Consider the following 24,120-nt stretch of genomic DNA (forward strand, 5'->3'; position numbering starts at 1 on the left):
CGAGGAGTGTGATGGGAAAGTCAGATGAACTTAGGGCCTTGATGTTCACAAGGAATTTAGATGTGGTGGCAGTGACAGAGACGTGGTTAAAGGAGGGGCAGGACTGGCAGCTAAATATTCCAGGGTATAAGTGTTTTAGGCGTGATAGGGGAGGGTTGAAAAGAGGAGGGGGAGTGGTGCTCTTAGTTAGGGAGCAGATCACAGCAGTGCAGAGGGAGGATAACATGGAGGGGTTGGGAATTGAGTCTCTGTGGGTGGAGTTGAGGAATAGGAAGGGGGCCATTACTATGCTAGGAGTGTACTATAGGCCGCCCGACAGCCCACGGGCAGTGGAAGAGGGTATATGTAGAGACATTTTGGACATGTGTAGGAAGAACAGCGTTGTTGTAGTGGGAGATTTTAATCTCCCTGGGGTGGATTGGAAGGTGCCTAGAGCTGGGGGTTCGGACGCAGAGGAATTCGTAAGATGTGTATTGGAAGGATCCTTGCAGCAGTATGTAGATAGCCTGACTAGAGAGGGGGCAATACTGGATTTAGTTCTGGGAAAAGAGCCGGGTCAGGTGGTTGAGGTTGCGGTAGGTGAGCATGTGGCTAATAGTGACCACAACTCCGTCTACTTTAGGATACGAATGGAAAAAGACAAGAGCTGTCCTAAGGGGAGGGTGCGAAATTGGGGGAAGGCTAGATACAGCTGGATTAGGCAGGAGCTTAGGGATACAGACTGGGAAAGGCTGTTGGAAGGCAAGACCACGTTAGGCATGTGGGAGTCTTTCAAGGGAAAACTGCAAAGGGTGCAGGAAAGGCATGTGCCGGTTAGGAGGAAGGATGGGAAAGGTAGGATTAGGGAACCGTGGATTACTAGAGATATAGAAGACCTGGTTAGGAAGAAACGAGAGGCGAATGTCAGGTCTAAGCAGCTGGGAACGAAGAGAGCATTGGAGAAATACAGAGAGAGTAGGAGGGATCTCAAATGGGGAGTTAGGAGAGCAAAGAGGGGGCATGAGACGGCTTTGGCAGGTAGGGTTAAGGAGAATCCAAAGGCGTTTTACTCCTATCTTAAGAACAAAAGGGTGGCTAGGGGTAAAATCGGTCCTCTCAGGGACAGACGTGGGGAATTGTGCTTGGAGGCAGAGGGAATGGGGGAGATCCTGAATGAATACTTTGCGTCAGTATTCACGAAGGAGAGGGGCTTGATGTCTAGTATGGTCATTGAGGGAGCGGTAGACCAATTGAAAGATCTATCGATTACAAGGGAAGAAGTGTTAGGGCTTTTAGATGGCATTAAAACTGATAAATCTCCGGGGCCCGATTGCATTTATCCTAGGCTGCTTAGAGAGGCGAGGGATGAGATTGCTGGGCCTCTGACGCGAATCTTTGTCTCTTCTTTGGACACAGGTGAGGTCCCAGAGGACTGGAGGATAGCGAACGTGGTACCGTTGTTTAAAAAGGGTAGGAGGGATAGCCCGGGTAACTGTAGGCCGGTGAGCTTAACGTCAGTGGTAGGTAAGTTGATGGAGAGGATTCTTAGGGATAGGATGTAAGCGCACTTAGAGCGTTGCGATCTGATTAAGGATACGCAGCATGGCTTTGTCAAGGGGAAGTCTTGCCTTACAAATCTGGTAGAATTCTTTGAGGAGGTGACAAAAACGGTCGACGAAGGACGAGCCGTTGATGTTGTCCATATGGATTTCAGTCAGGCGTTTGACAAAGTCCCTCATGGTAGGTTGGTAAAAAAGATTAAAGCTCATGGGATATGTGGTCAGGTATCTAGATGGGTAGAGAACTGGCTTGCAAAGAGGAGTCAGAGTAGTAGTGGAGGGGTCCTTTTCTAGCTGGAGGTCTGTCACTAGTGGGGTGCCGCAGGGCTCGGTACTGGGACCTCTTCTCTTTGTAGTATATATAAATGATTTGGAAGAGGGAGTAGGTGGTGTGATCAGCAAATTTGCTGATGACACCAAGATGGCTGGATTGGCAGGCAGTGAGGAGCAGTGTCTGGCAATACAGCGGGATATTGATAGGCTGGTTGATTGGGCAGATACATGGCAAATGGAGTTTAATCCGGATAAATGTGAGGTGATGCATTTTGGCCGGAATAATGAAGGGGGGAGTTATATGGTAAAGGGTAAGCCCGTAAGGAGTATAGAGTCGCAGCGAGACCTGCACAAGTCTTTGAAGGTGGCAGTGCAAGTGGAGAGTGTGGTGAAGAAAGCCTATGGTATGTTAGCCTTTATAGGAAGGGGTATAGAACATAAGAGCTGGAGTCTAATGTTGCAGTTGTACAGAACGTTGGTTAGGCCGTATTTAGAGTACTGCATCCAGTTCTGGTCGCCTTACTACCGGAAGGACGTGGAGACTCTGGAGAGAGTGCAGAGGAGGTTTACCAGGATGTTGCCTGGTATGGAAGGACTGCGGTATGAGGAAAGATTGAAGAAATTGGGGCTCTTTTCCCTTGAAAGACGCCGACTGAGGGGAGATCTAATAGAGGTATATAAGATTATGAAGGGTATAGATAGAGTAAACAGAGGTAAGCTATTTCCTATGATAGAGACACGTAGGACAAGGGGCCATGGACTTAAGGTGAGGGGGGAGAGGTACAACACAGATATTAGAGGGAGGTTTTTCACACAGAGGGTAGTGGGGGTATGGAATGCTCTGCCAAGTAAGGTGGTGGAGGCAAACACGCTAGAGTCATTTAAGAGTAACTTAGACAGGCACATGACTGGGTTGGACATGGGTGGATATAGGAGATTGTTTTAAATAAGGGTCATTAGCATTGGGCGTCCCTGGTAATGTAAATGGGTATGGTATGATAATAATGTTTTTCTCTTTTCATTCACAGGTTTTAAGTCGGTCCACCTCGTGCCCAACGAGGGGCATACACGTGATGGATCGTACGGGGGCTGCTCTTGGTTGTTCAGGATTGGCCTAGTGCTTCATGTCATTAGTGTGTGCCTAAACTGGACAAGATACTGGGCAATACGACAGCTCAGTGACTATCGCTGATTGCTGTGCAGACACATGGATTTGGGCCAGTGTCTGTGGGAGTTTGCGCATTCCCCCCGTGCTTGCGTGGGTTTTCTCCGGGTGCTCCGGTTTCCTCCCACACCCCAAAGATGTGCTGTTAGGCTGATTGGCAGGAATAAGTTGTCCCTAAATCAGTTTCCCTCAATCTGGATGGCCATAAAACATTAGACAGGGGTCGTGGGGGGAGAGGGGGACTGGTGGTGTTGTGATGGCGGCGTGGGCTTGTTGGGCCAAAGGGCCTGTTTCCCGGGCTGATTTTGTTCTTTGTTCTTTCATAAAACCTTTGATGAAACAGAGAGAAACACTGTTTTCTTCAGGCAGTCCAGGCAGAAATTTTTAAAATGAAACTGATTTTTTTTTCCCCCCCTGTAAGCTTAGCTCCTCCCATTAATCACAAGACACTGTCTCTGTCAATCAATTAATCAAAACTCTACTTTGAAACCCTAGGCGGAGTCCAAGTAAACACAAATGCATTAGTCATGCTTTAACAAACAGTCCATGTCTAAAATGATACTTATCTTGTGCTCCCAGCCACTAATTTAAAGGTTTTCTGAGACAAACTGGTGCCATGCAAAACAGATCTGAATTCTAAATGGAGTTGGGGGTAGGGTGTTAGCGTGGATAGAGGATTGGTTGTCAAATAGGAGGCAGAGAGTGGGGGTCAACGGGTGCTATTTGGATTGGCGGATGGTGACTAGTGGAGTGCCCTAGGGGTCGGTGCTGGGGCCTCAGCTTTTTACCATTTATATAGATGATCTGGAGGAGGGAACTGAGTGTAGGGTGTCGAAATTTGCTGATGACACCAAGATTGGGGGAATGGCAAATTGTGCGGAGGGTGTGGAGAGTCTGCAGAAGGATCTAGATAGGCTGGGCGAATGGGCCAGGAAATGGCAAATGGAATTTAATGTTGGCAAGTGTGAGGTGGTCCACTTTGGTAGGAAGAATGGTAGGAAGGACTATTACTTACGGGGCGAAAAACTGCAGCAGGCGACGGTGCAGAGGGACCTCGGGGTCCTTGTGCATGAGTCGCAAAAGGTGCAGCAGGTGGTCAGGAAGGCGAATGGGATGCTGGCCTTCATAGCGAGGGGGATTGAATATAAAAGTAGGGAGGTCTTGCTGCAGCTGTATAGGGCATTGGTGAGGCCGCAGCTGGAGTACTGTGTGCAGTTTTGGGCGCCGCACCTGCGCAAAGATATTTTGGCCTTGGAGGGAGTGCAGAGGAGGTTTACTAGGCTGATACCGGAGTTGAGGGGGTTGAGCTATGAGGAGAGGCTGAATAAACTGGGCTTGTACTCGTTAGAGTTTAGAAGAATGAGGGGAGATCTCATTGCGACGTATAAGATGATGAATGGGATGGATAGGATAGAGGTGGAGAGACTCTTCCCGCTCAAAAAAGACAGTAGGACTAGGGGGCACAGCCTCAAGATAAAGGGGGGCGCGGTTTAGAACGGAGTTGAGGAGGAACTTCTTCACTCAAAGGGTGGTGAATCTCTGGAATTCTCTGCCCGTTGAAGTGGTGGAGGCTGCCTCGCTAAATATTTTTAAGACACGGGTTGATGGGTTTTTGATAAGAGAGGGGATTAAGGGTTATGGGGAGAGGGCGGGAATGTGGAACTGAGCCACGACAGATCAGCCATGATCTTACTGAATGGCGGGGCAGGCTCGAAGGGCTAGATGGCCTACTCCTGCTCCTATTTCTTATGTTCTAAACATACCCTTACAAAGGTATTTTTTAAAGGCACAGTATCACACCAGTCACTCAGTCAACTTTGTATCCAGGCTGCAACCTTGCCTTTTGTCTCAATGGGCACCAATTTTGCTGACAAGCCTGTTGTGCAGGACTTTAACCAACTGTCTTTTCAATATTGATCCACACCACAGCAAAAACACATTACTCTCTTCGACAATCTGTTAATTTATTGAAAACACAATCAAATTAGCTAAACATGATTTGCCTTCAATAAATTTTCACAAACGCCGAGCTTTACCAGACAATGATATTTTGAAATGTACCCTTAACTCAAAATAAAACAGAGAATTCTGGATAAACACCTCACCTTGGAAACATACCCATGTGATCAATTTGCCATGAGGAGAGAAACTCAAACAGAAACCCATTGAAGTGAGGTAGCAGTTTTATCTTTTCACAGAATCTCACAAAAAAAGGACAGCTTTTGTTTAAAATGCAGAATGGCTCGGATGGGGTACCTGGACGAGAACTCAGATCCTACATGGATCAGCTGGTGGGGGTATTCACAGACATCTTCAATCTCTCATTACAACAATGTGAGGTCCTTATCTGCTTCAAGAAGACAACCATCATCTCGGTACCAAAGAAAAGCCAAAAAAACAGCATGCCTTAATGACTTTTGTCCGGTGGATCTGACATCCATCATCATGAAATGCTTCGAAAGGCTAGTCATAGCACAAATCAATTCCAGCCTCCCAGACTGTCTGGATCCACTACAGTTTGCCTACTGTCGCAACAGGTCCACAGCAGATGCCATCTCCCTGGCCCTGCACTCAACCTTGCAACACCTAGATAACAAAGACACCCATGTCAGACTCCAATTTATGGGCTACAGTTCAGCCTTTAACACCATTATTCCTACGAAACTCATCTCCAAACTCCATGGCCTGGGCCTCAGCTCCTCCCTCTGCGACTGGATCCTGAATTTCCTAACCCACAGACCACAATCAGTAAGGATAGGCAACAAAACCTCCTCCATGATCATCCTCAACACCGGTGCCCCACAAGGCTGTGTTCTCAGCCCCCTACTATACTCTTTATACACCTATGACTGTGCAGCCAAATTCCTCTCCAAGTTAACTTTCAAGTTTGCAGATGACGCCATCATAGTGGGTTGGATCTCAAACAATGACGAGACATACAGGGGATGAGAAAGAGAATCTGGAGAACTGGTGCGGTGACAATAATCTCTCTCTCACCAATTTTTACATTTGCACCATTGAAAGCATTCTTTCTGGGTTATGAGGAAAGATTGAGAAAGATTGAAAGATTGAGCAAATTGGGGCTGTTTTCCCTTGAAAGACAGCGACTGAGGGGGGATCTAATAGAGGTATATAAGGTTATGATAGAGTAAACAGAAGTAAGCTATTTCCTATGTTAGAAACACACAGTACGAGGGGCCATGGGCTTAAGGTGAGGGGGGGAGAGGTATAACACAGATATTAGAGGGAGGTTTTTCACACAGAGGGTAGTGGGGGTATGGAATGCTCTGCCAAGGTGGCGGAGGCAGGCACGCTGGAGTTGTTTAAGAGTAACTTGTTGTCCAACGAGGGGCATACACGCGATAGGTCGTACTTGGGCTGCTCTTGAATGTTCAAGATTGGCCTAGTGCTTCATGACGTTACTGTGCTTAAACTGGACCAGATGCTGGGCAACACGACAGCTCAGTGACTACCACTGTTTGCTGTGCAGACACATGGATTTGGGCCAGTGTCTGTGGGAGTTTGCGCGTTCTCCCCGTGCTTGCGTGGGTTTTCTCCGGGTGCTCCGGTTTCCTCCCACACCCCAAAGATGTGCTATTAGGCTGATTGGAAGTAATAAATTGTCCCTAAATTACTTTCCCTCAATGTGGATTGCCATAAAAACAATAGATAAGGGTCATGGGTGGAGCGGGGCGGGGGAGGGGGGGACTGGTAATATTAAAATGGCGGCACAGACTCGTTGGGCTGAAGGGGCTGTTTCCCAGGCTGTTTTTGTTCTTTGTTCTTTATCACAGCTTGTTATGGCTCCTGCCCTGCCCAAGACCGCAAGAAACTACATGAGATTATGAATGTAGCCCAATCCATCACAGAAACCAGCCTCCCATCCATTGACTCTGTCTACACTTCCACTGCCTCAGCAAAGCAGCCAGCATAATCAAGGACTCCATGCACCCGGACATTCTTTCTTCCACCTTCTTTTTTCTCGGGAAAAAGATACAAAAGTCTGAGGTCATGTACCAACCGACTCACAAACAGCTTCTTCCCTGCTGCCGTCAGACTTTTGAATGGACTTACCTCGCATTAAGTTGATCTTTCTCTAACCCTAGCTAGAGCTGTAATACCATATTCTGCACTCTCATTTCCTTCTCTATGAACAGTATGCTCTGTCTGTATAGCGCGCAAGAAACAATACTTTTCACTGTATGCTAATACATGTGACAATAATAAATCAAATCAAAAGAAACAAAGAAGCTACTGCTCTGGGAAAACAGGAGAAACTGTTACCTTGTGTTAATGACCAAACAGGATTCTGGTAAGAATTTGTCTTCACCAGGAAAGGGAATAGAACTGACGGGGTCATGAAGATTTAAGCAATGGTGAGTCACCAAGGTGTGCCTTGCTGGTGGTAATCGCATTCGAGATAATTTGGGTTCGGTGGAATGATTGTCAAAGGATACTGGAAGTTTCAACCTGGTATGGCAGGGAGAAGAGAACTTCCACTAGTCAGCCAAGAGTGACCGTGGGAGTATTTTTGTTTTATAACATATTGGCCAGAAGCACAGCATTGCAATAAAGTGTTTTGTAAGACATATTTCACTTGTTAGTTAGTGAATGCAAAACTTACCTTTTCCTTTAACTTGGTGTTAGTTGCCTGTATATCACTACCTGATTTATGTCGATTTTATTTTGTTTCTTACAGTGAAAGTCTTAAAAAGTGAAATCTTGTCCACTGGTTTATTTCCATTTGTTGTTTGGGAAATTAAGTTCTTGGTTTCTATGGGGATCATAATGCTGGCTGTCACACTAGTTGTGATCATTACTCATCAAACTTAAACCTTTCTAGAACTTAAGGACCAGTTTTACACTATTTGAATCATTCAACAACTGAGGACCCTGATTTTGGTATTTTAATAGAAACTCTGCCATCTTATTTTAATCATACCTAAAAATTCTGGATGTGAATTTCTGCAGTGTAGAAACATAGGCAATTTAGTTTCTTCTGCCAAGTCAAACTGTTTTTCAAAGTATCTGAAAGAAAAAGTATATTCTCATTATTTCTAAGTTTTACCAATTAAGGACAAAAAAACTGCAAAAAAGCTATGAATTAAGGTCTTAATGTCAACTGACTACTCAATAATATGACTGGATGTTCAATGCATCCTGTAGCTTTTAGGAAGTTATTTTGAGACAAAAGAAAGAGGCGCTGCCTAATGAATGGGATGGAGACAGAACAGAAACAGAAAGCCAAGGCCAATAACTCTGATCACATAGGCTTAATATGATGCAAGTAAGGCTTTGAAAGTAACATTGTCTTGCCAGCAAAATGGACAGTTAACAGCAATTTACTTATCCAGTTATAAGGATTACTTCTATTACTCAGCAGCAAACACTTTATAAAATAAATTCTCCTAAAACGAAGGGAATATATTTTCATATGAGAGGTGATGACCTGTCTTTAACATCGTCATTGCAATTCTACTTTAAACTGTCATCTTAATGAATCTGCTTAGCATATTATGAAGCTATGATTTACTTAAAATTTGGCATGGTAATTTGATTTGTTAGTAATTGATTTAACTCAGTTAAGATGTACTTAGTTTACCAAGCAATAATTAATTCCTCTGAACTTTATTCAGTAATCATTTATTTCTACACTTTAATCTGCATCTTTTAGTCCTAGTTTTACTCATACAGGAAAATAATTATCTTGAATTTATCCCTTGAAATTAATCCCACAAACCCAGTGGCAACCTACTTTTGAGTTTTCTTGTTTCATTAAAAATTACCAGGTTTTTTCACCTGGCCAAGATCTGCACAAAGTTAAATCAACCTTTAATTATTTTAGACTAAAGGTCTTCCTTTAAACAAAGCTGCATTGCAACTTCTGGACAAATGAAGCTGAAGTTGTTGCATCCTCCAGCAGAAGACATTATCAAAAAAGTGAAATTTCAAATGCAAAAAGATAAAATAACTTGAGACCAATCATGTCCTCATATGTTTCTGAAAGAAATCTGGACACATTTGTGTATGCAGGTGATACAAAACTTGGAAGTATTGTGAACTATGAGGAGGATAGTGATTGCTTCAAGAAAACATATGCTGGCGAACAGACAGACATGCAGCAAATAAAATTTAATGCAGAGAAGTGTGAAAAGGTTCATTTTGCTAGGAAGAATGAGGACAGCCTATTAGTTAAAAGATACAGTTTTAGAGGAGGTGCGGGAACAGATGGACCATAAGTTTTGTGTGCGCAAATCATTGAAATTGGCAGGAGAAAATGATTAAAAAGGCATACAGTACAAAAGTAGTACAAAAGCAATGAAATAATGGTAAAACTTTATGAACATTAGTTTGGCCTCAACTGGAGTTTCTGGGCATTATATTCCAGAAAGAATGTAAAGGCAACGGAGGGAAAGCAGAAAAGATTTACAGCAATGATTCTGTAGTTAAGAGATTTCAATTTAATGGCGAGGTGAAGCTAGAGAAGGCTGAGAACAGATTTGATGGAGCTGTTCAAAATCATGAGGGGACTAGATTGGGAGAAACTGTTCCCACACTGATTTTAGGTGAATGGCAAAAGAATTAGAGATTTCATGAGGAAAACCTTTTTCACTCAGCAACTGGTTAAGATCTGGAATGCACAGCCTGAGATTCACTGCGGCTTTCAAAACAGGATTGGATAATTATCTGAAGAGAAGTAATTTTCAGGTAAAGGCACAGGAATGAGACTAACTAAGTTGCTCTTACAGCTTTCTAGCATGGACATGATATGCCAAATGGCCTACTCCTGAACTGTAACCATTCTATGATTAATTTCACTACATTACAGATATAGTTGCACATCGGTAGAAATAATCTGCATGCAAGAAGAATTTAAAGTTGACGAAGCAAATGGTGATTGCTATCTCCAAGTGCAGAGAGTTCCCACGACTGTCTACTTACCTTTTGGGCACTACTATTCCTATAGGAATATTAAATAGGAGTAGGTAACAGTCATCTATGGTGCAGAAAGGAATTTGGAGGGGTGGCAACTCAATGTCTGTGGCTTGTGTAGACTGCTCAAAAAATATTAAATACTTACTTCAGCTGAATCTCTTTAGGACAGAATTCCAATCTGTCAAAATCTGTAAAAGTAAAAATAAACAAGGACGAGTAACTAACTTTATCATAAGTCCTTCGTCCTGGATATGGCCTGGTTACAGAAACTAATCAGTTTGTATCCATTAGGAAACAATGCAAAAACAATCCTGTAACAGAAAATATATCATTTTTAAAAAACGTACCCAAGCCACATTCCCCAATGGCCACAACTTTTCCTTTGTTCTCCATGGCCAGTGTTTTAAGATCAGACAGGTACTGCTCTGGATTATTCTGCTCAAATTCACCACTGCGTGTGGGGTGACAACCAACTGTACTGTAGAAAGTATCTGTGAAGTAATGGCATTAAACAGAAATCAGCAGCAAATCCTACATATAACCATACATGACAGTAACCTTGTAAACATGGGCCATATTCCCTGGCACTGAGGAAGGGGTGATCTCACTAAGGCATCTAAAATAATATAGAGAATTAACAAGGTTTAATACAACAGCATGCATTTATATAGGCTGGGGGAAGAGACGGCAATATTACAGAGTTGAAAGTAGGTTTCTTGAAAATGGAAAAGGTTTGTGGTCAGTAGCTCATCCCAGGATCAAACAGAATGGCAAGGTTATGAGTGATATGATTCAGCCTTCGACCATCACCAGGCAGAGGAATGCAGCTGGTGGTTAGGGAACAAGCATGTGACAGGGACTGCAAATAACAGCCTCAGTTTTCACAATACTCAATTGAACAAAATTTCTTTTCATCCAGGACTAGATGTTGGACAAGCAGTGCAACAAATCGGAAGCATTAGAGTGGTTGAGAGAAGTGTTGTCACATTGAACCTGACAAGTTCTTGGATAATGTTGCGAAGAGGTAGCATGAAGCTGAGAAATAGGAGGTGGTCAAGGAGGGATCAGTGGAGATTCCAAACGTAATGGTGCAGATGAAGGATGATAAACCATTTACGGCATTTCTCTGAGGCTAGACAAGAAGGAAATAGGCAAGTGTAGCCTTATCCAGCTGGATGGCATAAAAGGATGTTTAACTTTGTCATAGTCACATAGAATGCCAATTGTGATTCTGATTATACCATTTGATAGCACCAATTGGTATGTGGAAGATGAAGATTAATTGAAGTAGCTCAAATATGGAGTTGTGGGGAAGATGGGCATGGATTTGGGAGGCAACAACAGATTCAAGGACTTGAGAGAAAAGAGATGTTGTTGTTTGCAAGGTCACAAGGATGGGTTCTTTTTTGAGGCTGAGCATGTTGAAATCAAATTTGGTATCTGAGAGAGTGAACAGTTAACAAGACAATTTAGCGTATGACCAATATGGAAGTTTAATTTGGTGGGAACAGGTCCGAAGGATCAGGAGAGGAGTCTCATTTACAAGATGTGCTTGGAGTTTTTATTTGATTAATGAGCAATAATTTATAACATTACAGTAAGTTTGTGGCCACCGATTAGTGTGGACATGCGCAAAATGTACCTGATTGTACACGCATTATTGGTGTCTGATTACTGTTCAGCTTGTTACTTACACAAATGCAACAAAATTGAGGATGCTCCAATTATTTGTACAAAGAGCAACTCAGCAGGGCATGAAAGGAGATAGAAGAGAAATTGGAAAAAGATGAGAGTTTGATGTTATGGTGGGGGCATGGAGGAATCTTGGAGTAGGGCAGAGAATGGAAGGTTTTGAGAAGATGGTTTGCTCTGAAAAGAAGCTATTGGTTATCTCTGCATTCCAGAATGATCTTTGCAACATGAGCTGTTTAAGTTGAGAAGAGCACAACACTGCTTTCATTGGTTCTGGCAACGAATGGCTCAACCAGTTGTCTACCGTAAACATTCAAGACTATATATTTTGGACTTAAAGGAGCACAATAAGGGCTGTACCAGAGGAAATGTCCAGTGAGAGTGTAGTGGCTTTAATGAGGACATGGGCATGAAAGACAATGGTGAGAGTTTGATCAGATTGAGAGCTGCAAAAATGTTATGGTGAATAGAGAGACAAAGGGTGAAATGTTGGGAACCACCTTTTCACTCCAGCAGCCCTGGCATACACTGGCAGCAGTGTATAGCATACACAAGTTGCACTACAGCAACTCACCAAGGCTCCTTGAACAAACAGCACTTCGACAACTCATTATCCTTATCATTTAGAAGAGGGCAGCAGATGCAAAAGAACAGCACTACCTACAAGTTTCCCTCTGAGTCACATATATTTCTGACTTGAAATAATAATCACCATTCCTGTACTGTTGCTGGATCAAAATCCTGGAAGTCCCTTCCCAACAGCAGTGGATGCACCAAAACCACAGAGTGCAGCAGTCCAAGAAGGCTAACCACCATTTTCCTCGAGGGCAATTAAGGTTGGGTAATGAATGCTGGCATTTCCAGGAATGCTCACATTTCATGCACTTTTTTTTTACAAAAAGCTATTCATCAGCATCCTGGAGCTTCTTGTATCTTTAGTGAAAGTTGTTTCCTTATAAAGAGTTTTTAAAATTCAAAGTAATTTTGATTTTTAATCCCATTTGTATCTTTCACTTAAAATTCTAACAAGACTAGAGTAGATGCAGGAAGGCGGTTCTCGATGATGGTGAAATCCAGAACGAGGGGTCGTATTTGAAGGATAAAGGGTAAACCTTTTAGGACTGAGATGACGTAAAACCCTTATGTTCGGGGTTGCGGAGCTATTGAATTGAGGCATAGAATCCCTACAGTGTGGATGGAGGCAATTTAGCCGAATGAGTCTGCCCCCAGGCCTGCCCCTCTGCCCGAGCCAGGCATTTACCATGGCTAATCAACACACCTTTGGACACTAAGGGGCAATCCATCTGACCTGCACACCTTTGGACTGTGGGAGAAAACCTGCACAAATACAGGAAGAACATGCAAACTCCACATAAGGGAGAACTTGCAAACTCCACAGGGACAATCACCCAAGGCTGGAATCGAACCTAGGTCTCTAGCGCTATGAGGCAGCGGTGCTAATCACTGTGCCACTATGTTGGGTTTTAAACAAAAAGGAAAGAAAAAGATGTTGTTTGCACACACACATTCAAAATAATAACAAAAGGTTTAACACAGGAGCTGTTGCTTGTACCGAGTAGAAAATGGAAATGTTTCTGTGAAACACCCCAATGACATTACCAAATCATGTGACCAGCTTTGAAAGCAGTCATGCAACCACTTAAATAGATAACAGATGAGGAGAAATATTTTCACCCAGAGAGTGGCAAGTCTGTAGAATTCACTACCACAGAAAGCAGTTCAAGCTAAACCATTCTATGTTATCAAGGAGGAGTTATGTATAGCTTCTGGGGCATAAGGAATAAAAGGATATGAGGGGGGTGCAGCAAAGACAGGATCAGGTTCGAGTTGTAGGATCAGCCATGATCATACTTAATGATGGAGTGAATGACCTATTCTTGTTCCTATTTTCTATGTTTCAATGTAAACAAAGTAATGGTCTTTTTATGCCAGTCCTCAGTCTAGAATTATATCCCAGTTAATAACTCAAAACCAGTAACTACTGAGTATGCTATATGCAGCTTTTTAGAACAATAATTACAGTTCAAAAACTACATTAGTGGCTGTATAGCACTTTGGGATGTGCTAGTGACTTGAAAGATGTATATCTTTCCACAGGCATTTAAGTCCACCTTGTTGACCAGCAAGGGGCACGCATGCGGCAGGTTGTAGTGGGCTGCTCTTGGATGTTGCTTCGGGAGTTGCCTATTGCTTCATGTCGTTAGTGTGCTTAAACTGGACCATCTCGAGGGCAACATGACAGCTCAGAGACTATCTCTGTTGCTGTGCGGACACATGGATTTGGGCCTGTGTCTGTGGGAGTTTGCGCGTTCTCCCCGTGGTTGCGTGGGTTTTCTCCGGGTGCTCCGGTTTCCTCCCACATCCCAAAGATGTGCTTTTAGGCTGATTGATTGGGTAACAAATTGTCCCTATATTGGACCTCCCTGATCCTCGCACATTAGGCGTAGACTAAAATCATGAATAGGTCACTGAGACAATGGGACGGCGGCGCGGGCTCGTTGGGCCGAAGGGCCTGTTTCCCGTGCTATGTTGTTCTTTGTTCTTTATAAATGCAAGACTTTCTTATGAATGAAAGACACTTAGTTATTACATGTTCAGTATTCCACTTTGCAAATATGCTCATTTTAAATTTTACTGTTAACAAGTGCCCGCTTCAAAACTCAAAGCAAACTCTTCAATTTTTTCAAGTACTTTTGAAATTTTGATCAAGAACTTTTGAACTTGTGATCAAGAAGCAGATGGAACGTTGGCCTTTATAGCGAGGGGGATAGAATATAAAAGCAGGGAGGTCTTGCTGCAACTGTACAGGGCACTGGTGAGGTCGCAACTGGAGTACTGTGTGCAGTTTTGGTCCCTGCATTTGCGAAAGGATATATTGGCCTTGGAGGGAGTACAGAGAAGGTTCACCAGGTTGATACCAGAGATGAGGGGGTTAGCTTATGAAGAGAGATTGAATAGACTGGGTCTGTACTCGTTAGAGTTTAGAAGGCTGAGGGGGGATCTTATAGAGACTTACAAGATAATGAAGGGGCTAGATAGGGTACAGGTAGAGAGATTCTTCCCGCTTAGAAAGGATAGCAGAGCTGGAGGGCACAGCCTCAAAATAAGGGTGGGGGGGAGCAGTTTAGAACGGAGTTGAGGAGGAACTTCTTCACTCAAAGGGTGGTGAATCTCTGGAATTCTCTGCCCGCTGAACTGGTGGAGACTATCTCGCCGAATATATTTAAGTCATGGATAGATAGATTTCTGATAGACAAGGGAATTAAGGGTTATGGGGAGCGGGAAATTGGAACTGATCCACTTCAGATCAGCCATGATCTTATTGAATGGTGGGGCAGGCTCGAAGGGCTAGATGGCCTACTTCTGCTCCTATTTCTTATGTTCTTATGTAATTTAACTTCACAGCAGTCGGATGATACACCACATCTGATTAAATTTAGAGGAGACGTGGTGAACCATTCTAGAATGTATCTTGTGCAATTTTTAGTGGACTCAAATTTCATAACAAAAAAGCAAAATATCACAAATGCTGTAAATCCGAAAGAAAAGTGAACGAAAGTACATTTATGGAAAGAGAAACATATTTCAAATTGGTGACCTTTCATTAGAACTGGAAAATGTTAAAGATGTAAAAGTTTTTAAGCAAGTGTAGAGTGGGATAAAGGGGGCTTTCATCTTCTCACCTCCCACCACACAAGGCCCCAAAATCCCTTCCAATGATTTAACTGTTTCAGTTTACTATCCAGTATCTGTTCCATTACATGAAGGAAACCGAACGAAGGTTAAGTGATCACTTGCTGAACACTTTTATTCTGTCTACAACCATGATCCTAAAATTCTGGTGGCTTTCAATTTTAACTCTCTGCCCCATTCCCACTCTGATCTCTCTGTCTCCAGCCTCCTAAATTATTCCAAATGAAGCTCAACAGAAACATAAGGAACAGCATCATATTTATCAATTACAACTTTACAGCCTACTGAACAACGTTTGAGTACAATTTCAGATCATAATCATTGTCTCCAGTTTTTCAGACAACAGGTTCTCCTGTTGCCATTACAGTTCATCTACAGCCAACTTTTCTTTCTTTACTTGTCTTGTTACATTTGTCAGTTAATCGCTCCTGCCTTCTATCCTATTTTCGACCTTCCCCTTTGTTCTATCCCAATCTCTCCCCTACCTCTGTACTTGCTTAAAATATGTTACACCTCTAAGATATTCCAGTTCTGAGGAAAGCTATCTATCCAGTTGAGCATTTCCAGCATCTTCTGTTTAAGGATACATGTCATGTTGCTACTTTCATATCCATGCATGATAGAAACTGTTTCATATTTATGGCCAGAAACAGTAAAACCCAATCATCAACTGGAATGCATATTTAAATACACATCATTCTTCAAATTCAAATACTGAAATTTGTCACTTCAATTATTACTAAATGGTCACCACAGCCCCAGCACTGTGCTATAATGGTACTTTACCATTAGAAACATTATTTTGCAAATAACTTTCTGATATTTTTCAAGTAAGTAATATCACTAACATAATGGTGAGCTTATCAGTGAGAAGCAGTGGCAGTACTTCTGTACATTTTCAGTATTATGTTGGCACATTATACACATCTTTAATATTAGAAAGAAAATATTTGCATTTAAATAGACACTTCTCTCTGCAGTGCTTTGAGGTCACACTTCTAATAATGAAGTGCTTTGAATTGTTGTGAATATTAGGTAGCTAAACAAGGCAGACATCTTACAGAATTACAGAATGGTTATAAGAACATAATAAGAACATAAGAAATAGGAGCAGGAGTAGGCCATCTAGCCCTTCGAGCCTGCCCCGCCATTCAATAAGATCATGGCTGATCTGTCGTGGCTCAGTTCCACATTCCCGCCCTCTCCCCATAACCCTTAATCCCCTCTCTTATCAAAAACCCATCAACCCGCGTCTTAAAAATATTTAGCGAGGCAGCCTCCACCACTTCAACGGGCAGAGAATTCCAGAGATTCACCACCCTTTGAGTGAAGAAGTTCCTCCTCAACTCCGTTCTAAACCGCCCCCCCTTTATCTTGAGGCTGTGCCCCCTAGTCCTACTGTCTTTTTTGAGCGGGAAGAGTCTCTCCACCTCTATCCTATCCATCCCATTCATCATCTTATACGTCTCAATGAGATCTCCCCTCATTCTTCTAAACTCTAACGAGTACAAGCCTAGTTTATTCAACCTCTCCTCATAGCTCAACCCCCTCAACTCCGGTATCAGCCTAGTAAACCTCCTCTGCACTCCCTCCAAGGCCAAAATATCTTTGCGCAGGTGCGGCGCCCAAAACTGCACACAGTACTCCAGCTGCGGCCTCACCAATGCCCTATACAGCTGCAGCAAGACCTCCCTACTTTTATATTCAATCCCCCTCGCTATGAAGGCCAGCATCCCATTCGCCTTCCTGACCACCTGCTAGCTGGGTTTTTGTGACTCATGCGCAAGGACCCCAAGGTCCCTCTGCACCGTCGCCTGCTACAGTTTTTCGCCCCGTAAGTAATAGTCCTTCCTACCATTATTCCTACCAAAGTGGACCACCTCACACTTGCCAACATTAAATTCCATTTGCCATTTCCTGGCCCATTCGCCCAGCCTATCTAGATCCTTCTGCAGACTCTCCACACCCTCCGCACAATTTGCCGTTCCCCCAATCTTGGTGTCATCAGCAAATTTCGACACCCTACACTCGGTTCCCTCCTCCAGATCATCTATATAAATGGTAAAAAGCTGAGGCCCCAGCACCGACCCCTGGGGCACTCCACTAGTCACCATCCGCCAATCCAAATAGCACCCGTTGACCCCCACTCTCTGCCTCCTATTTGACAACCAATCCTCTATCCACGCTAACACCCTACCCCCAACTCCATGTCCCTTGACCTTCTGCAATAACCTCTTGTGAGGTACTTTGTCAAACGCCTTCTGAAAATCTAGAAAGACCACATCCACCGGCTCTCCTCTATCCACCGCCCTAGACAGATCCTCATAGAACTCCAGTAAATTTGTCAGACACGACTTCCCTTTAATGAAACCGTGCTGCGTCTGCTCTATCAAGCAATTCCCTTCAAGATGCCTCGCAATTTCCTCCTTAATGACAGATTCTAACATTTTACCTACCACAGACGTTAAACTAACCAGCCTATAATTCCCTGCCTTTTGCCTGGCACCCTTCTTAAACAACGGCGTAACATTAGCTGTTTTCCAGTCATCCGGCACTTACCCGGAATCCAGCGACGTCTGGAAAATAACCACCAAGGCATCCACTATCACCTCCGCCATTTCTTTCAGAACCCTCGGATGCATTCCATCCGGTCCTGGGGACTTGTCCACAATCAGCCCCTCCAGTCTGTCGAGCACCGCCTCTCTAGTAACAGTAATGTCATTAAGACCCTCCAGTCCTACCACCTTTCCATCGCTAACACCCGGCAAATTATTCACGTCCTCCTCCGTGAAGACAGAAACAAAAAAGCTATTGGGCCCATTGTGTCTGTGCAGACTCTCTGAAGGAACAAATTTTAGCAAATGATGATATTTAGTCCACATTTTCATGATAAACATAATATTCTGGGATATTCATAATAATAAACATAATATTCAAGTTCCTTCAGAACAAGATCCCCACAATAATAATGAGATGAGAAGTTCAAATGCATTTTGTTGATGTTGGTTGAATGAAGGGTATTGGTCAGGTGACTAGGAGAGCTTCTTCAAATGATCACAGGGGAACAAACTGAATCACCAGGACATTCACTCAATTTAAAGTTTCATCCAAAGCCAACATCTCTGATAATGTCACACTCTTTTCATTACTGCACTGCAATGTCAGCCTGGGTTACATATTCAAGCGCAAAGTCTCCTGATGTAATTGGAGAGGAAATACTATCAAGTGGGCCAAGCTGGTACACTTATCTGCACAAATTAGGAAGATGACCAGTATGTTAAAATTGTCCACCTGAGTGGGCTATTGGTTTCAAGAAAAATATGGTAACAACTACACTGCTTAAAGTTTTGGATTCTAAGAGAAACTCAAAATGCATGAGTATATTAATCCTGCCAAAGGACCCATCCTATTTCAGTAGAACAAATTTCACAAAAAATATTCATTGGGAACAAATAAATAACCAAAATAAGATTTGTCTCTTTACCACCATGTTTTGTAATTGCTAACAGACTCAGTGGCAGGCAAAAGTTATTAGTAATAAAAATTAAGTTTGAAACTTTAAAGTTATACAGAAATTCTGATCCATTTTGTTTTTCCATATTGTAAATAGTAACTCTATGGTGAAATGGAATAAGAGAAGTGTATAGACACATGGCTGCATGGTGGCAGTGGTTAGCACTGTTGTTTCACAACACCAAGGATCTGGGTTTGACTCCCACTTGGGTCACTGTTTGTGTAGAGTTTGCACATTCTCTCTGTGTCTGTGTGGGTTTCTCCCGGGGCTCTGGTTTCCTCCCACAGTCCAAAGATGTGCGGGTTAGGTGGATTGGCCACCGTGTCTGGGGGACTAGCCAGGGTAAATGCACGGGGCCTGAGTGGAATTGTGATCGGTGCAGACACGTTGGGTCAAATGGCTTCCTTCTGCACTCTAGGATTCTATCTATCCATCTACACCTTAATTCACAGTACAAAACCCATAAATTAACTGTTGCATATTTTTTCAGTGACACTATTATTCATGAACAGTTTAAATCTAAATAACAAAGAAAGTCAGCAACAAAATTTACACTGAATTCTACAAGATTAATGAATCTCTGGAGCATTCTCAAAGAAAATATTGGAGCAGAACAGGTTTGTTAACTTACCACTTGTCTTTGCCAGTTCCAATGCATCTTTACTATCTTGCAAACTGCCTCCTGTAATCATGAACTGAATAAAAGAGAAAAACCATCAGGCATGAAGAAAGGTTAAAATGTAAATTACATATCTTTTTAAAATATTTTTTCCTGGTTATACTTGTCTGAAGGAAAATATGCAGTTTTAACTTGTAACTGATTTACAGAATACAAACATGATATCACAGATGGGAACTAATTATTGAGAGATACAAGAATGATCTTTGATACAATTCTTATGAATTCTGTAGCAGACAATTATTCAAAACTGGTCCCTGTAGAATTCATATATAATAATCCATGCAGCATTCTAAAGTGACAAATATTCTACATTACAATTCAGGCTCAACATACTACAACATCAACAAGCACAACCAGTGAAAAGGGCATTTACATAAAGTACAGGTTTAAAAAAAAGACAGTTTTTTAGCAAATGCTGATATTTAGCCCACATTTTCATGATAAACAATATTCTGGGAAAAGATTTTTGATACCCAAAAGACAACTTGGGTCCAAGTTGTTGCAGTTCACTCCTGTCAGGTCACTCGCTAAACAATTCTAGAAATTGAGGCCTTTGCCATATTTTGACCAGGTATTTCATAATTCAGTGCATTCCTATTGGATTTAGTTTGTTTTCACTGAGTGATCAGGTAACTCGATTTTAAATATATTTCAGTATTCAAACGATGTGCAAACAGAATTTAAAACCAATATTTTGAGAACTTTTTTCTCTTTGCATAAAACAGAATTTTGTTTACCTTCTGTACTCCACTTTTGACAGCTCTCTGTACTACATCCAAAAAATCATCTGTAAGAGTGCACAAACAGATTCTGTGTCCTATAACTTCTTATTCAAGACAAGTGATCAGGTGCTTTGATTATCCAAGGTCCTGGTAATTAAATAATGTTTTTAATACAGAAGGTAATTAAGTTAGCATTATGGTGATAAGCAAAGATCTTATCATTTCTTGAAATATGAAACAGCCATGCTGCTGGCTAGCTGGATTCTTGGCCTCACATTGAGCAGCATTTACAAATTAAGCATATGGTTTTATGTTTTGAAAGAAGTGTTGTATTTCTACAATTTGGTCCAGTTTGATTTTTCTCTTTTTGCTCTTGACATGGTGGAATTAATTTTGTTTCCTTCACTTTTCCTGTTTTATCTCCTGCCAGATTCTGTAGGAATTTTAAAGTCTACCTCATTTATATTTTCTCATTGTTCAGGTATGAAAATGATAACTATAGAAGAACCTACTACGTTTATACAGCAGCTTATCTTCTCTCAAAAATGTTTCAAGATGCTTCCCATACAATAAGTTAATGTGAAACATAGTTACTGTTAAGTCGTCAAATTGGGTAAGATAAAACATGAAAATAACATGAAACTTCATTTAAAATGATAAACTAGACATAAGAAATGCAACAAGACAGAAGGAATGCAGAGTAAAGCACAGAAATCCAAGAAGCGAAAGAGGAGAGCAAAGAAGAATTTAAAGCAAGGATAAAACCAATATTTGCTGGAAATGTACACCAGGTTAACCAGCACCTGAAAAATGATATGTTTTAGGGCAGACCCCTTATCTATTCTGATAACGAAAAATTCATATCCAAAACACTAGCTCTTCAGAAATAACAGGAAGTTCAGAAAAGCTTAGCAGCTGGCAGCATCTGTGGAGAGAGAAACAGTCTGTTTCTCTTTCCACAGATCATAGAATCCTTACAGTAGAGGAGGCGGCCATTTGGCCCATTAAGTCTGCATGACAACAATCTCACCCAGACCCTATCCCCTTATCCCACATATTTACCTTGATAATCACCCTGACACTAAGGGGCAATTGAGCATGGCCGATCAACCCAGCCCGCACATCTTTGGACCAGATGCTGCCAGGCTTGAACTTTTTCAGCATTTTCTGTTTTTATTTCAGCATTTCCAATATATGCAGTATTTTTCTTCTATCTCTTTAAATGCTGATTAACCAGTTGCATATTTCTAGTGCTTCCTAGTTTTGTTCAGATGTTCAGCGTCTTTTTTTTACCTTTCCTTACCTATACCTCGAAAGATATGCGGGTTAGGTACATTGGCCATGCTAAATTGTCCCTTAGTGTCCCAGGATGTGTAGGTTAGAAGGGTAAGACGTAGAAGCTATTGAAAGGGTACAGAGGAGATTTACAAGGATGTTGCCTGGACTGGAAGGCATGCCTTATGAAGTTAGGTTGAGGGAGCTGGGTCTCTTTTCCCTGGAGAGACGAAGGTTGAGAGGCGACCTGATAGAGGTTTATAAAATGTTGAGAGGAATGGATAAGGTGGATTCTCAGAGGCTATTTCCCCGGGTTGAAATGGTCGCTACGAGAGGACACAGATTTAAGGTGCGGGGAGGAAAGTACAGAAGTGATGTTAGGGGTAAGTTTTTCACTCAGAGGGTGGTGAGTGAGTGGAATCGGCTGCCATCAGTGGTGGTGGAGGTGAACTCGCTGGGGTCTTTTAAAAGACTTCTGGATGAGTATATGGGGTTTTATGGGATTGGGGGTTATAGATAGGTGTTGATGTGATCGGCGCAACTCGTGGGCCGAAGGGCCTGTTTGTGCTGTAGTGTTCTATGTTCTAAATATGTGGTTACGGGGTTAGAGCCTAGGTGGGATTGTGGTCGATGCAGATTCAATGGGTCCAATGGCTTCCTTCTACACTGTAGAGATTCCATGATACTATGCAACCTTTAGCTAAAACAGAGAGTGACTTATGTTTTATGCACTCACAGGATGAGTGTGTTACAGGCAAGGCCCACATTTATTGCCCAGCCTTAATTAACCTCGAGAAAATGGCAGTGAACCATCTTTTTGATAATGCAGAGGCTTGCTATGCCATTTCAAAGGGCAATTAAAAGTCAACCACATTGCTGGAATCACAGATAGGCCAGAATAGATGATTTGCTTCTCTAGTGGACATTAGTGAACCAGATGGGGTTTAAGACAATCTGGTAGTTATGTAGTTAGCTATGTACTTAACATTACTGATAACTAAGCTTGTACTCCAGGATTATTTAATCAATCAAAATTAACTTATCAGCTGCTGCAGTGGGATTTGAACCTGTATCTCCAGGTCTTTAGTGCAGTCTCTGAATTGTTAGCACAGTAACATCCCCACTGTGCTAACTTTTCCACAATCAGTCAGGAGATAATTGAAATGCAAAGAAATCTCCCTCGAGAACACTATTTCTATACAGCAAGCAAAATTCAGTGACTCATTTAAGAGTGAATCCTTGACTCTGGGAGTGAACGCCTGAACGGCACGTGGTAGATTTGTTCAGTCGGTGTACTTGGCACAGTTTATGTTAGAAAGTTGGGCAATACCATCTCCAACCATGGGTTTACTTCAATATCCAGATCAGATGGAAGAGTCTTGCAGAAAAGGTCCAACTGATTGCTCAGCTAAACAGGCAGAATTAAGAGAGGTTATTTTATGTTGGATGTAATTCATATTTTCAGTATTTTCCCTGATTTGTGTAAACTTTATTTTAATGCAGAATATTTGAATGAGGTTATTATCTCCTTAAGGGTAAAAAAAAGGAACTTTTGCTGACAACCGTTAATTACTTTTAAAGTTTAAAACTTATTAATGTCACAAGCTAGCTTACACTGCAATGAAGTTACTGTGAAAACCCTTAGTTGCCACACTCCAGTGCCTGTTTGGGTGTACTGAGGGAGAATTTAGCTTGGCCAATGCACCTAATCCAGCACTTACTTTTTGAGCTAGGATTTTGCAAGTCAGAATGAATTACTAAAGATAAATCTATACCAAGAGTTAGGATACTCTTATTACCACTAGGGGTCACTCCATGAGCATCAGTACAAGCACTTTCCCTCTATTGACACTGTAACAAAAGCTCACATGCAATCACATCGCAAAAGCAGGATGCGAGAAATATACCAAATGTCTGAAAATTCTTATCTCTGATCATTTGAAGTGGTAATTCCTGGAGCTTTGTCAATGGTATTAAATACATGTAACCCTACAAATCCTAAAAGGTTCTACCATCTTACTCTTTTTAGCAAGCCAATAAACTAGTACGAAATTGGAGCTCATTACCTCATCACCGCTATTGATGGTTATTAAAAGGATGGAAAGATTAGCCTACTGTTTATATATAAAATGTCATGGTTCAATTGTATCTGATCAAAGTAACATTTCAAATCTATTAGGCTTCTATGCACAAACATAAAAACAGAATATTACAACAGGACTGCTTCTTTGAATGTAGCATGGATATTCTATAGTTATATGTCAAGACTTACCTTGGTGTTTCCGTGTGCCACGATAAATCCCACGAAACATTGGATCTGTCAAATTTATACCAATATCTGTTTCAAAAGTAGTATTAAAGAAATTGAATAGATTAATGGAAAATAAAGAAATTAAACAAAATATAAACAAGTGAACAAAGACACAGTGAAAGGCAAAGGGAAACTCTGAGAAAATCAAGATCAATCATTTCACAATCAAAATAAAATAAGTTCCATTATGATTTTCAGAGGTATTTATGTTCGATTTCATTTATTATTGTCACATGTATTGGTAGACAGTGAAAAGTATCATTTCTCGCACATTATTCAGACAAAGCACACCATTCAT

General features: G+C 41.9%; 1 protein-coding gene across 2 annotated transcripts in view; it reads right to left on the bottom strand.

Moving 5' to 3' along the window:
* The window catches only part of tatdn1 (TatD DNase domain containing 1), a 45,948-nt gene that overhangs the window by 15,833 nt on the left and 5,995 nt on the right, over positions 1–24,120 (bottom strand). Inside the window, exons 2-7 of one of the 2 annotated variants that reach the window (XM_080194283.1) lie at positions 23,784–23,849; positions 20,252–20,301; positions 19,464–19,527; positions 10,260–10,403; positions 10,058–10,100; positions 7,919–8,004 (exon numbers count right to left, since the gene is read on the bottom strand). In XM_080194283.1, coding sequence (XP_080050409.1) covers positions 7,919–8,004; positions 10,058–10,100; positions 10,260–10,403; positions 19,464–19,527; positions 20,252–20,301; positions 23,784–23,849 — 453 coding nt within the window. Of the gene's footprint in view, positions 1–7,918; positions 8,005–10,057; positions 10,101–10,259; positions 10,404–19,463; positions 19,528–20,251; positions 20,302–23,783; positions 23,850–24,120 lie in introns of those variants that run through there. The other variant, XM_080194284.1, reaches the window with a different exon arrangement.

The sequence above is a fragment of the Carcharhinus amblyrhynchos genome, chromosome 8, assembly GCF_965287045.1.
Source record: "Carcharhinus amblyrhynchos chromosome 8, sCarAmb.v2.hapA, whole genome shotgun sequence".
Classification (NCBI taxonomy): Eukaryota; Metazoa; Chordata; class Chondrichthyes; order Carcharhiniformes; family Carcharhinidae; genus Carcharhinus; species Carcharhinus amblyrhynchos.